Source organism: Diospyros lotus, unplaced genomic scaffold (assembly GCF_014633365.1).
Source record: "Diospyros lotus cultivar Yz01 unplaced genomic scaffold, ASM1463336v1 superscaf1, whole genome shotgun sequence".
NCBI classification, from domain to species: domain Eukaryota; kingdom Viridiplantae; phylum Streptophyta; class Magnoliopsida; order Ericales; family Ebenaceae; genus Diospyros; species Diospyros lotus.
Genome location: NW_026267104.1, coordinates 4,000,587 through 4,015,043, shown reverse-complemented (window position 1 = coordinate 4,015,043; position 14,457 = coordinate 4,000,587). Strand labels below are relative to the sequence as shown.

At 37.8% G+C, this 14,457-nt stretch overlaps 2 protein-coding genes across 2 annotated transcripts in view; one reads left to right on the top strand and one right to left on the bottom strand.

Moving 5' to 3' along the window:
* LOC127793259 (bifunctional TH2 protein, mitochondrial-like) overlaps nt 1-14,457 on the top strand; it is an 87,743-nt gene that overhangs the window by 18,673 nt on the left and 54,613 nt on the right. The window lies entirely within an intron of this gene.
* LOC127793140 (aluminum-activated malate transporter 8-like) overlaps nt 8,277-14,457 on the bottom strand; it is an 8,317-nt gene continuing 2,136 nt past the window's right edge. Inside the window, exons 3-4 of the mRNA XM_052323921.1 lie at nt 8,540-8,809; nt 8,277-8,386 (exon numbers count right to left, since the gene is read on the bottom strand). Of these exons, the coding sequence (XP_052179881.1) occupies nt 8,277-8,386; nt 8,540-8,809 (380 nt within the window). The remainder of the gene's footprint in view (nt 8,387-8,539; nt 8,810-14,457) is intronic.

The window sequence follows — 14,457 nt, the reverse complement described above, 5'->3', positions numbered from 1 at the left end:
ACAAGCATATATATATAAACATATTATATAATACCACTTAATCCTCCAATTTCCTTTAATTTCACTTGAGGACTTTCCCTAATTGCAACTTAATCCCTTTAAAAAAAATTCATAAATCTCACTCAAGGATTTATTAATTGCAATTGGACCCTCCAAAGCCATAAATTAATTATATTTAACCACCTGAAATCTTGATTTATTTGAAAATTAATATCCAACCTTGACTTAAAACGATTAACTTCATCCCTGAGCCCGCATGGGACATTTATTCCATCTAAAACCACTTCAAGGTTGTCCCTCGCACAAAATCAGAACACCCTGAGGGCCCCTCTACCTTCTTGGATGATCCTCTCGACCATATCCTCACCATTCGGCTTTTCAAGTTGTAATTTCGCTGTATCGAAAACTATTTCCAATTTAATTTCTTTCAACGTTATAAATCCTATCTCGAGACGCTCATCATCAACGTGCCCTTTTTCCTGGGCATCTAAGTCCCGGGGCATTCCCTGTCACCGATTCGGCGATCTACTCGATCTTTTCGGATCCAATTCTTGGCTCTCTAGACCACTTCAGGCTCTGTGAAATTACCGACACCCATATCTTTTCATATACTATGAAGTACAAGCATTGCATTGGGTCTCACTACCCAAATTACCAAAATGCCCCTACCCTTGGACACCATCATGCTCACTATTTATCTCTATTCAAGGCATTTCTGAAATTTCTTTTATTTATTAACACCAATAACACGGGGTGTTACAGTCCTTCTCAAGTACTTAAGGATATTCTTAACAGCGATCCACTGTTGTTCACCTGGATTAGATTGATATCTGCTAGTAACGCTTACAGCATGAGCAATATCAGGCCTAGTACATAGCATCGCATACATCAAGCTTCCTATTGTCGAAGCATAAGGAATCCTAGACATGCGATCTCTCTCTTCTTGTGTCTTAGGGCACATATTCCGAGAGAGATAGATTCCATGTCTGAAGGGCAGCAGACCTCGCTTGGAATCCTCCATGTTGAACTTCTTCAACACTCTTTCTATGTACTTAGTTTGGGAAAGCCCTATTAGTCTCTTGGTTCTATCTCTATAGATCTGAATACCGAGAATATAGGCTGCTTCTCCTAAATCTTTCATGGAGAACGTACTTGACAACCATACTTTTACTCTTGATAACAATCCTATGTCATTCCCATTGAGTAGGATGTCATCAACGTATAGGACCAAAAACACAATTGCACTCTCATTAACCTTCTTGTATACGCAGGGCTCATCGATATTTTGAATGAAGCCAAATGATTTGACTTCACTATCAAATCGAATATTCCAGCTCCTAGATGCTTGCTTAAGACCATAAATGGATCTCTTAAGCCTGCATACCTTCCCTGCTTGATCCTTGGATGCAAAGTCTTCAGGTTGTTCCATATAGATATCTTGATCTATATAACCATTTAAGAAAGCTGTCTTCACATCCATTTGCCAAATCTCATAATCACAATGAGTGGCATTGGCTAGTAGAATCCTGATGGATTTAAGCATGACAATTGGAGAAAAGGTTTCCTTATAGTCAACACCTTGTCTTTGACGATAACCTTTCGCCACTAGTCTTGCTTTATAGGTCTCTACCTTTCCATCTGAACCTATCTTTTTCTTAAAGACCCATTTGCATCCAATAGGTACTATACCTTTTGGTGGATCTACAAGAGTCCAGACCTGGTTCGAATACATGGAATCCATTTTAGATTTCATAGCCTCTAGCCATTTGTTTGAGTCAATATATGATATTGCCTTTTGGTAAGTGGTTGGGTCATCTGAGTAATCATTTTCTCTTATGAGGAACAACTCTTGCTTATTCAGGAGAGTATATCTCTCAGGTGGACGAGGTGTCCTTACACTTCTCCTCAAGGGAGGTGCAACACTTGGTGCTGGCTCTTCAATTGGTACTTGGACATTTTGTGGGACAGATTCAGATTCAATGAACTCTTCACCAAGTTCTATATTCCTTTTTGTTCCATTTTCTTGAATAAACTCATTTTCAAGAAAAATGGCATTTCTACTGTCGACGTTTGATTTCGGCCGACCGTGATTCGTTTTGGGCCGCGGTGAGTCAATCCAAAAATACCGAGAAGGAAGGAAGAAAACCCCTCCCCCCTCAAGTTCCAAGCGTGTACACCAGAATCTTTTACGTGGTTCGGCCAGAACGATGCCTAGTCCATGGCCGCCATCCGATTATTCTCTCAGAGTGGCGGTATCTGATTATTATTTTTCTTCTCCTCCTTGCCCCTCATGGTCTCTTTTATTCTCATTTATCTTGAGGGGCTTTTACAATCTAGATAATATATAAAAATACAGTGTTTGTATAATGGGGGACAAACAGTTCTTACCGCCTTCGCAAGACCGGGAGTGGGATCCTCATTACGAGGGGCATGGGCTGTTACAGATAAAGTGATCGGACCCTACCTCTGACTTCTCAGCAGCTTTTCCGCTCATGCGAGCTGGAGGTTTTAGGCCAGCGACCTGGATGGGCCAGCGATCTGGAGGATATTTCAGGAGCTTGTTAGTCGATTGCTCCGAGCTCGTTGGGGGATTACCGGGAGCTCGCCATATGCTCGCTTTACGAGTTTCGGATCTTTGGTGGAGGCTGGACCTTCCTTGACGAGGTCGTCCGGGCCTTCTTAGCCTTGGGTGATTGGGCCGGTCTATCGGACCGAGTCTGGCCCATGCGGGGTGATGCGGGAAATACATATAACATCTACTAACAACAACTTGTTGTAGATTAGGAATATAAAATTCATATCCCAAGGAATCCTTAGGATAACCAATAAAGTTACCCTTTACAGATCCCCAAATCTTAACATGTTTAAGACTTGGTTTCCTACCAAATCATATCTCATGTGGTGTTGTAGGAACAAACTTGGAAGGTACTTTATTTAATATATATGCAGCTGTAAGAATGGCATGACCCCACAAGAACAATGGTAAGTCAGAACAACTCAACATGCTTCGGACCATATCTAATAGAGTCCGATTCCTCCTTTCTGAAACCCCATTCAGTTGAGGTGTTCCTGGTGGAGTTCGCTGTGAAATAATACCTGAGACTTTTAGAAAATCTTCAAACTCGTGACTTAGATATTCGCCCCCACGATCTGATCGTATGGCTTTTATCTTTTTACCAGTTTGATTTTCAACTTCAGCTTTATAATCTTTGAATATTTCAAAAGATTCAGATTTATGTCTCATAAGATAAACATATCCATATCTAGACATATCATCTGTAAAAGTTATGAAGTATTGATAACCGCCTCGACCCATTACATTAATAGGTCCACATACATCCGAATGTACAAGTCCCAATAATTTTGTAGCCCTATTCCCTTGTCCTACAAAGAGAGATTTGGTCATTTTACCAAGGATACAGGACTCACATGTTGGATATGGTTCAGAACCTAATGAGCTGAGGAGCCCATCTTTCTCCAACCTTGTGATCCTGTCATTTCCTATATGATCCAATCGAAGATGCCACAATATTTTGGGATTTGGATTATCCCTTTGTCTCTTATTATTTGCAACACGCAAATGTTCATCATTATCAATAGTTACATTGAAAATGTAAAGTCCATCGATAAAACTACCTGAAGCAATTAATTTATTTTTGAAATAAATTTCACAAACATTATCCTTAAAAGAAAATTCATAATTCTCTTTCACTAAAACAGGAATAGAGATAATGTTCTTAAAAGCTCCAGGTACACATAAACAATCATTTAAAACTAAACAATGTTCATGCGATAAATGTAAAGAAATTGTGCCGATAGCCGTGGCTGTAACTCGTGCTCCATTTGCTACCTTGAGCACGATCTCATCATCTGCGAGCCTTCTACTTTGCTCCAGATCCTGTATGGAAGCACACACATGAGTAGTTGCTCCAGAATCTAGAATCCATAAAATAGAAGAATGAGCAATGAAAAAATACTTGTGAACTATCATCATACCTTTCGCTTCCTTCTTTAAGGAACTGAGGTAGTCTTTGCAGTTCCTCTTCTAATGCCCGTCCTTGCCACAGTGGAAACACTTTCCTTTGGCAACAGTTTTGCCTTTCTTCTTGCTTATGGTCTTGGACCCCTATGATACTTTAGTGACTTTTTTCTTAGCCTTTCCCTTCTTAGTCTTACTGGAAGATACAGCCATCACAGTACCTGACTTCATGTTACCCTGTGCCGTCGTCAGCATGTTCATTAACTCTGCTGGGGAACATTATATTTTATTCATATAGAAATTTGAAATAAAATTCCCATACGAATCTGGCAAAGACTGAAGGATCAAATCAATTTGGAGATGAAGTTTTAATTCATCCCCTAAATCCCTCAGCTTCTCAAACAAAGAAATCATTTTGAGAACATATTCTCCAACTGATCCCCCTGGAGACATCTTTGACCTAAAGAGTGCCTTAGATATCTCATATCATACACTTCGGCTTTGCTCACCATACAACTCTTGTAGGTGCGTGATAATAGAGTAAGCGTCAGGCATATTGGCATGTTGACGCTGCAACTCACTACTCATAGAAGCAAACATATAACTTTTGGCGATAAGATCATCATCTTGCCACCTATCGATAGTCTCTTGCTCTTCTGGAGTAATGTCTTGAGGAACATTTTCCCCATTTTCCCCTTGTTGATTAGTAGGCACATGTATAGGGCCATCCAACACATAAGCAATCTTTTCCAAGTTCAAAATTAGCTTTAAGTTTAAGAGCCAGTCATTAAAATTTGGTCCAGTCAGTCGATGTGTGTCAAGAATTCTTGCAAGTGGATGTAATGAAGCCATTAGATATATCTGCAGAAAATAAATAGATTATTTGATATCTTGCAATTCTAAGCTATTTGATTTTGGTCTTTAAATCAAATAGTACATCCCACTATATTTTTCAAAAACCCTTACTCCCAATAAAGGATTAAGCGAATTCACAATGGCATGAATTCTAGTGGGTATTTGGTGTCTTATCAAATTTACCATTCCTCATATAATAGATTCTTGAAATGACAAATTTTAATAAGTGGACAACTCTTGTCCAATACATCTCATGTATGCCCAAATATTATTTTGGCTCCCAGTCCAATATACCTCACATAATAGTTTCTTGGCAATTGAACATGGTTAAATCATACCATCATGCTGACAAGTATACACAATTGAATATCGATTCCCTCACATAATAGTTTCTTGGGTCTCAATATTTGTGCATTCCTGTCTCATCAAATGATAAATAGAAATCAGAACAATTTTAAATAATGCGCAATCCCCATGTAACCATAGCCGATTAGCACACTAATTAAAAAGTTTTAATCTCTACCGTGATGGAGAGCCCCGATTAGATTGTCTTAACTCTTTAAGATCTAACTGGTTACAATTTAATTTTACAAAATTGAGGGAGATTTTGGTCTTTAATTATAAGGTCTCACTTTTCACATGCAACGTTTTAACATTCATCAACTATGAAAATAAACATTGCATAATAAACTCGATATGGTTATGGACTCAATCATGCATTCTAAGCACAATTCCAGCCATTGGAATTTGCCGTGCAACTGTGGGTGCTTAATAAAACGTTTATTACTATTACAAAATAACCCTTTTACATAGGGCCTTCGTTTTTTGGATTGTTTCTTCTTTGACAAGTTTCCTCCACATCATGGCTCCTTCATATCGTGGCTCCTTGGATTTACAATCACTATTAACTATTTTACAATGATATAAAACTGAAATAAAATTTAACTATTAATTTTACAACTGTTATCCAAAAATGGTACATCTAGGCACGCAGGCCATCAAAATAAACAATCCAAACATCCACATCACACATACATCAATCATGTAGTGTCCTAAGTCCATAACCAACATCTACATGCGACAATCCAACCATAACATGCTATTTAACAATTAAAAGCATATATTAAAATTCATCTTATCGTCGGACATAGGTATAACTTTTATACCTCAAGTGCTTTGGAGAATAAAATAAATAAAACAATTTTATTTATGTATTTTTGAAATAAAATAAAACACTTTTATTTTATTCTATTTGAAATAAAATAAAACAATTTTTATCTTATTTCACATATAAAATAAAACAATTTTATTTTATATTCTTTCAAAATAAAATAAAACAAATTTTATTTTATTTATCATAAAATAATAAAATAAAACTATTTTATTTTATTATATATATCTATATATATATTTAAAAGAAAAATAAAAATTTCAAAAAGAAAAAAAACGGCGGAGAAAACGGCCACGCTGCCCCTGGCCGCCGCTGCTGGCCGCATATGCGAGGCCATTATGGTCGCATAATAGCGGCCAACCATTGGCCGCTTGCGGGCGGCCATCGAATGGCCGCCCCTTTTTCACGCCAAAAACTCCTTTTTTTTTTTAAATATATATCATATATATGTATATGAAATCATACGCACATATCACATATATGCATTGTTAAACCCAAAACACAAATCTATGTCCGACGATTAAAACCATAAGTATAAAAAATGATGGCTCTGATACCACTGTTGGAAAAACACGATCAAATCGAACGCAGCAGAAGAATAAAACAATTTTATTTGGGTATCACGTTTTTCAAAATCTTATGATTTAATGGAAATGAATAATAAAATGAACGGTTACCTTGTAACGAAATCTGATTTCGTTGTCGATGACCCGCTGAGAAATCTCCCAAGCGTGAGATGCCGAGTTTGTCCACCCGAAATCACTTCAACCCAGATTGAGAAAGAGCATAGGAATTTTTCTAAAAATTTCTGTCTTTTGATTGCCACACAAATTATAGGGCATTGACTCTATATTTATAATAGGATTACGGATAATCCTAAGTGCATTCAAATTAGGATAAATGTGCTAGTAATATCCTAACTTAAATATATTTAATCAAATGATAATTTAAGATAATATTGGATTGCATCATTTATCTTAATAAATAAATGCAATTAGTATTATCTCTATAATTATTAAATTGTATTTATTTATCTTATAAATAAATCCAACAAAATAATTATCCTTATGATAATATTTAATTGTTCTTATTTATCTCATAAATGAGTTCAATTAAACAATTATCATTATTATTTAATAATCCTTATTTATCTTATAAATAAGTCCTATTAAATAATTGCTCATTTGATTATTTTATTTATCCAATAAATAAAATGCACCACAATTAGTAATTCAATAATTACTAATTTGTCCTTCTTTTCTCAAAAACGATTTCTTATTGGGTGGGACTTCCTAGGTTCACAATTAAATTGGCAACGAGAATTAATCAATTATTAATTCCCATAAATCATGAGTGACATCTAGCAATATGTCATGATTACTCAATTTAATGTGAAGCGGGCAATGCAAACCTTATACCACGTTACCATGCAATACGGTCCCTCTATTATCCTATATCCCGATGAGATATGAGATCATGGACAGAAGGTCAAATTTCTCGATCTCATCATATGACCAAATCCAATAATCCAACTTGACTAATATGACGAATCTCCATGGAATCACTATTCCATTATCATATTACCTCGGCCAAGGATTTATTGTCAAGTGATTATTGGATCGCATAGAATATCTTTCTCGTACACCTTGAGGTGATAGTTTCCATTTCTGATGCACACATACCTCACACATCACTGAACTAGGTACATAGATACATATCATCGGCCTTGATTAGACCAATGATATAGTATTTCTGATAATCTAATCCACCAATGTGTAGATATCAATGTCATCTCAAGTCTAAGGACTAGTTGCATATCTGTAGCAAATATTGAATCATTGACCCGTGAGATAAAACCCATGTGATTCAATATTGATTGTCCCGTTCAATGAATTCGTTCTTATAACGAAAACCCACTCATCTTCCCACTATATCTCGTATAGAATGGTATGAGACTCACTACCCTGACATTCAGTATCTCATACTGAACAAGGAGAAAGATGATGTGCCGACCTTTGGGAGTTGCTAATGTCCAAATTAGGAACTCTATGGCCAAGAACACGTTTATAGTATAACGTACTGTGGATCATCCATCTCGATTATTCTTAACACTTAAGAATGAGATCCACCTCTTATTATACTAAAGGATATATAATTATTCGATTCAAACCACACTGCAATTTGAATTAAATAAAATTTACCATTAAATAAATTCTAAGAATTACACAATCAAACCCCGATTCGCCACAATAAATGGTTTTGAGCTTATATCTAACAGAGAACGCCTTTGTAAACTTGTAGAAATGGCTTTTCTTCCCTGGCAGCAATGGTACGACTATGTCCAATATCCCCAGTATCTTTAAAGCATTCGTTTCCAAATCCTGGAAATGTATATAGATTCTGTTGTCCATTAGCAATTAACCTTTGCCTTGTGGTGCTCATATATATGTAGTAGTGTAGCCAACAAAAAGCGAGGGAAGTGGCTAAATTCTTTCTTTTATGTGTTTTACAGTGCAAACTGGAAGTTCAATTACCTTCTAGGAAGCTCCCAAGCTTATCTAAGTTGGCAGCAACTTGATTGTGGAGCTCTTCGCCAGCCCAAACGAGGTGAAGGAATATGGATATGATTATGCATATTGCACCGCCGGCTAGAATGGTCAACAATCGTTGGTAGGCAAGCACTAAGATCTCGTCGTCCCGATAAGCTGAAACCGCCACCAAACTGAATGTCAGGATGAATATCAGGACTCCATAGTCATATCTTGCTTTTATATTTGGAAAGAATGTGGTAAATGTAGATGCCGCCACTGCACATATTTGATTGATTCATGAGCAAGGAACTTGAAGCATTGAATATTAATAAATTATTACTTGGGAACCACTTATACAACTGGGGCAGCTATTTATAGAGAGACTTGTATGAGTGATAAACTTATAAAATAAAGAAGGAACTCAAAATGAGAGTTGGAACTCAAAATGATCTCTTTGATTTCTGAGTGTATTTTATAAGGATCGAAGAGCTATAATCAAGCTTTTTTTTTGTGGGTACCTAGAAGTGCTACGAAAAAATATATGGATCGAGAATAGCCAACAATCAAACCAACAAACCAAACACACAAACACAAGGATTTACATGGAAAACCCAAATCGGGAAAAAACCACGGGCAGAAAGAACAGAATACCACTATAAATTGTATCTGATACAATAGTGATATGGCGCATTGAATCTTATGACTTAGGCACCTATTTATAGACACAAAACCATCTCTTGATAGACATAAGAAAACCCTATCCTGATAAAAGATGACTCGAGAGGATATTCCTCCAAATGAGATAAATCTCAATCAAATCAGAAAACCTAAATCACGGATAAACCAAGATTTTGAGTCATCATCATCACAAATCTCCACCTTGACTCTAAATCCACGAACTGAAACATTCAAAGTTCTTTCTTCCACCAGAATCACGGAGAATCAATCTCCCAAACGAACACCAACCAAATCCATGCAATGCTTGAACTTCGAAGTAGGCAGGGACTTGGTCAACATATCAGCAGGATTATCATGAGTGCTGATTTTCTTCACAGTAACTTTACCATGAGCAATAACATCTCGAATGAAATGATAACGCACATCAATGTGCTTCATTCTCTCGTGAAACATCTGATCTTTAGTGAGGAAAATAACGCTCTGACTGTCACAATAAACTATACTGTCATGAAGATCATCGCTGATTTCACCAATTAACCCTTTCAGCCAAATAACTTCTTTAATAGCTTCAGTAATTGCCATATACTCAGTTTCTGTAGTAGACAGGGCAACAGTAGACTGTAAGGTAGCCTTCCAACTGATAGCACAACCACCAATGGTGAACACATATCCAGTAAGCGATCTTCTCTTATCAGGATCACCTGCAAAATCCAAATCAACGAAGCTAACAACTCCATCTCTAGAGTTCCTGAACTGTAAGCTGGCATCAGCTCTACCACACAAATATCGGAGAATCCATTGGACTGCCTTCCAATGTTCTTTACCAGGGTTAGCCATATACCTACAACCACGCTCACTGCATGAGCCAAATCAGGGCGTGTACAAACCATAGCATACATGAGACAACCCACTACGCTAGAGTATGGAATCTTGGACATTTTGTCAATTTCATCATCAGACTGAGGAGATAAGCTCGACGAAAGCTTAAAATGTGCAGCTAACGGAGTACTCACAGGTTTAGCCTTCTGCATATTGAATTTTCTTAAGACTTTCTCAATGTATCCCTTTTGACTTAGATACAATTTACCTACCTTTCTGTCTCTTGAAATTTGCATTCCAAGTATCTTCTTTGCTGCTCCCAAATCTTTCATCTCAAATTCATTGTTGAGCTAAGTTTTTAATCTCCTTATTTCATCTTTATCTTTCGATGCAACTAGCATATCATCAACATATAGAAGCAGATATATAAAGGACTTGTTCTTGTTCCTTTTGAAATAGACACAACTATCATAACTGCATCTACTGAAACTATGCTTAATTATAAAGGAATCAAACCTTTTATACCATTGTCGAGAAGACTGTTTCAGGCCATACAGAGACTTCTTCAACAAGCACACATAGTCTTCTTTGCCTAGAACTTCAAAACCTTCTGGCTGCTGCATATAGATATCCTCTTCAAGTTCCCTATGTAAGAACGCTATCTTAACATCCAACTGTTCCAATTCAAGATCCTAAATAGCCACAATACCAAATAATGCCCAAATAGAACTGTGTTTCACAACTGGGGAAAATATATCTGTGAAGTCAACACCTGGAACCTGACTGTACCCTTTGGCTACGAGCCTAGCTTTGTACGTTGGTTTTTCAACTCCCGGTGTACCTTTTTTCTTCTTGAATATCCATTTGCACTTAACAATTTTCTTCTCCTCAAGTAATTTCGTCAATTTCCAAGTACCATTTTTGTGTAAGGATTCCATCTCTTCATGCATCGCAATAATCCATTTCCCAGATTCATCACAACTAACTGCTTCAGAATAAGTGAAAGGCTCTTAACTGCAGTCAACATCTTCAGCCACACTCAAGGCATAGGCAACAAGATCAGCTTCAACATACCTCTGAGGCGGTTTGATATTTCTTCTGGGTCTATCCTTAGCAATACAGTAATCTGATGGACTGGCACTTTCTTTCGGGCTTGACTTACTCTGAGATGACGATGGCTCAGATGTTCGACCTTGGTCGATTTCAAGCTCCACCTGAATGTCAGAACTCTGGCTATCTATAGGGTTAGATTCTTTTGCAGACGAACCACGAAGCATAACACTTTCATCAAAAATAACATCTCTACTGATCACAACTTTAGAAGCTTCTGGGTCCCATAGTTTGTAACCCTTCATGCCAGGCTTATAACCAAGGAAGATGCACCGCTTAGACCTTGGTTCCAATTTTCCATTATCAACATGGACAAATGCAGGACATCCAAAAATTCTCAAGTTAGAGTAATTCGTAGGAGTACATGACCATAATTCTTCTGGAGTCTTCTTATCAATGGCAAATGAGGGAGACCAATTAACCAGAAAACATGCCATATAAGCAGCTTCAGCCCAAAAAGACTTAGATAAGCCAGAATTGGATAGCAAACACCGTACCTTTTCCATTAAAGTTCTGTTCATCCGCTCGGCAACACCATTTTGCTGTGGCGTACCTGGAACTGTCAAATGCCTTAGAATACCTTCTTTCTTGCAGAAATCATTAAATTCGTGTGAACAGAATTCTAGGCCATTATCTGTGCGGAGATGCTTAATCTATCTGTCGGTTTGCTTTTCAATCATAGTCTTCCACTGCTTGAAAGTAGCAGAAACATCACTTTTCTGTTTCAAGAAATATACCTAGACTTTTCGAGAGAAATCGTCGATGAAAGTCAACATATATCTGGTACCACCTGCTGAGAGTTCTCTGGCCGGGCCCCAAAGATCAGAATGAACATACTCTAGAATACTTTTCGTTTTGTGGATGCCTTTACTGAATTTGACTCGTTTTTGCTTGCCGAAGATGCAGTGTTCACAAAGCTCCAATTTTCCAGTACTCTGCCCTTCAAGAAGTCCTCTTTTGCTCAATTCTGCCATACCTATTTCACTCATATACCCAAGTCGCATGTGCCATAACTGAGTAATATCAGTATCAGATAAAGAAGTAGAAACAAAAGCATTACCTGTAACAGTAGAACCTTACAGAACATATAAACGGCCATACTGTTTTGTGCCTTTCATCACAACAAGAGCACCTCGACTGACCCTGATAACTCCACCTTCACCAATGAACTTGTACCCATTCAAATCAAGAGTACTCAATGAGATAAGATTCCTTTTAAGGCCGGGAGCATGCCTGACATCAGTTAAAATGCGAACGATACCATCGAACATCTTGATTTTAACTGTCCCAATGCCAGCAATTTTACAAGAAGAATCATTGCCCATCAACACATTGCCAGAAGACAGAGTTTTATATGTCGAAAACCATTCCCTATTAGGAGACATATGAAATGTGCATGCTGTGTCGAGAATCCAATCCTCACTAGGTTTAAGAACCTCATTAGATACCACCATAAGTTCCCCATCACTACTCTTATCTTCAACAACATTGGATTCTCCTGAAGTTTCTGATTGTTTCTGTTTCCCCCTTTGGTTAGATTTCTGTTTCTTAAGTTTGTTTTGCAATTTATAACACTCCTTTATGTGCCCTTTCTTTTTGCAGTAATTACAAATTTTTTCTTTATTCCTTGACTTGGATCTACTTTTCCCTCTACCACCAGAATTTCTGTCTTGTGTTCTCCCTCTAATCAACAAACCCTCTCCCTGATTTCCTGAAGTGCCTACTAACTGCTTATCAATTTTTTCTTTCGAGAATAAAGCTTCATAAACTTCATCAAGGGTAAGAGTATCACGACTGTAAAGTATAGTATCTCTAAATGTTGAATACGAGGCCAGTAGAGAACATAACATAATCAATGTCAAATCCTCATCATCATACTTAACCTCCATAGATTCCAAATCAGAAACAATTTCTTTAAAGGCAATTAAATGGTTATCAACAGGCGTACCTTCAACCATTCGATGAGAGTATAGCCTCTGTTTCAGATGCAGTTTACTGGTTAAGCTCTTCGTCATACACAGCTGTTCCAATTTCAACCATAGAGCGACAGCTGTCTTTTCTTTCAAAACATCTTGCAAAATCTGATTCGACAAATGAAGATGTATTTGGGATAGGGCTTTACGATCCTTACGCTGCTTTTCCTCCATACTCCATGATTTTGGCATTTTTTCAAAGCCTAAGAGTGCATCATCTAAATCCATCTGTGCCAAAATTGCATGTATCTTAACTTGTTAGAGTGTGAATCTGATATTCCGGTCTAACAAGGGAATATCGTACTTCAACGAAGCCATTAGACAATCTTAGATAATTATCAGATAATTTTAATAAGAAAACCCACTAAAAAATGGATCAGAAATACCAAATCTGGGCTAAATTTGGGCAAGATTCAAATATAAGACTTAGCTGGCAGATGTGGTGTGAGTCTGGACAAAGTTAGGTTTGGTGGGTCAAAGGGTCAAAACTGACCCAATAAAGATCTGGGTTTTCACTGCTTCTTTAAACTTCAATGGCCTACGTTAATTGCTGCAACAATGATAAAAGAGGAAGCTCATGATCGGTGGGAGGAGGTTCGTCGCTGCTACTAGAAGGGGCTTCCAATGGCGTCGATGGCGAGTAGTAGTCGATCGAGCAAAGGGGAAGACCGATGGTTGCAGAAGGCGGCTACTGGAGATGATAAATGAATGCTAGCCGTTCGAAACAGAGGCTGTTGCGATACAGGGGACGGTCGCAGCTGGAGAACAGAAAACCTTAGGTGACCGGTAGCTTGCAGTGGTCGGAGGCACGGTCGACGGCGTCGGCTTCTCCGGCGGACGGTGGCGACAGGCTGGGCAGCGGTCGCTGGTGCAAGGAGAAGGAAGACCGTCGGTCGATGATGGCTGTTCAGCTGGTGCGGCTAACGGCGGTCGAAGCAGTGGACGACGACGACGGTTGCAGCGGACGGAGATCCGGCGGGTGCTGGTGGCAGTGGCGGAAGCGACGGCGGCGGTGGCTGGGGCTCAGGGGCGGATCCAGGAATATAGGTTAGGGGGGGCTGAAATTTAAAAAATTAACGTAATAAAATTTTTATGTAATCAAAAAGTCAGTACAACATTAAACTTGTGCTCGACGAGGTTTTAAAACAAAAAATTCATTAAACTTATGTTAAATTGATTTTGTTCACTATGAATTGAAATATTTTTACTAGTGTGATCATCTCTCTTTTTGAAAAAATAATAATAATATTTTTCCTTTTTTATGTTTCATTCTAAATTCTAAGGATACACAAACAAAAAATAACACAATTTAATAATCCAACAATTAAAATATTTAATTCA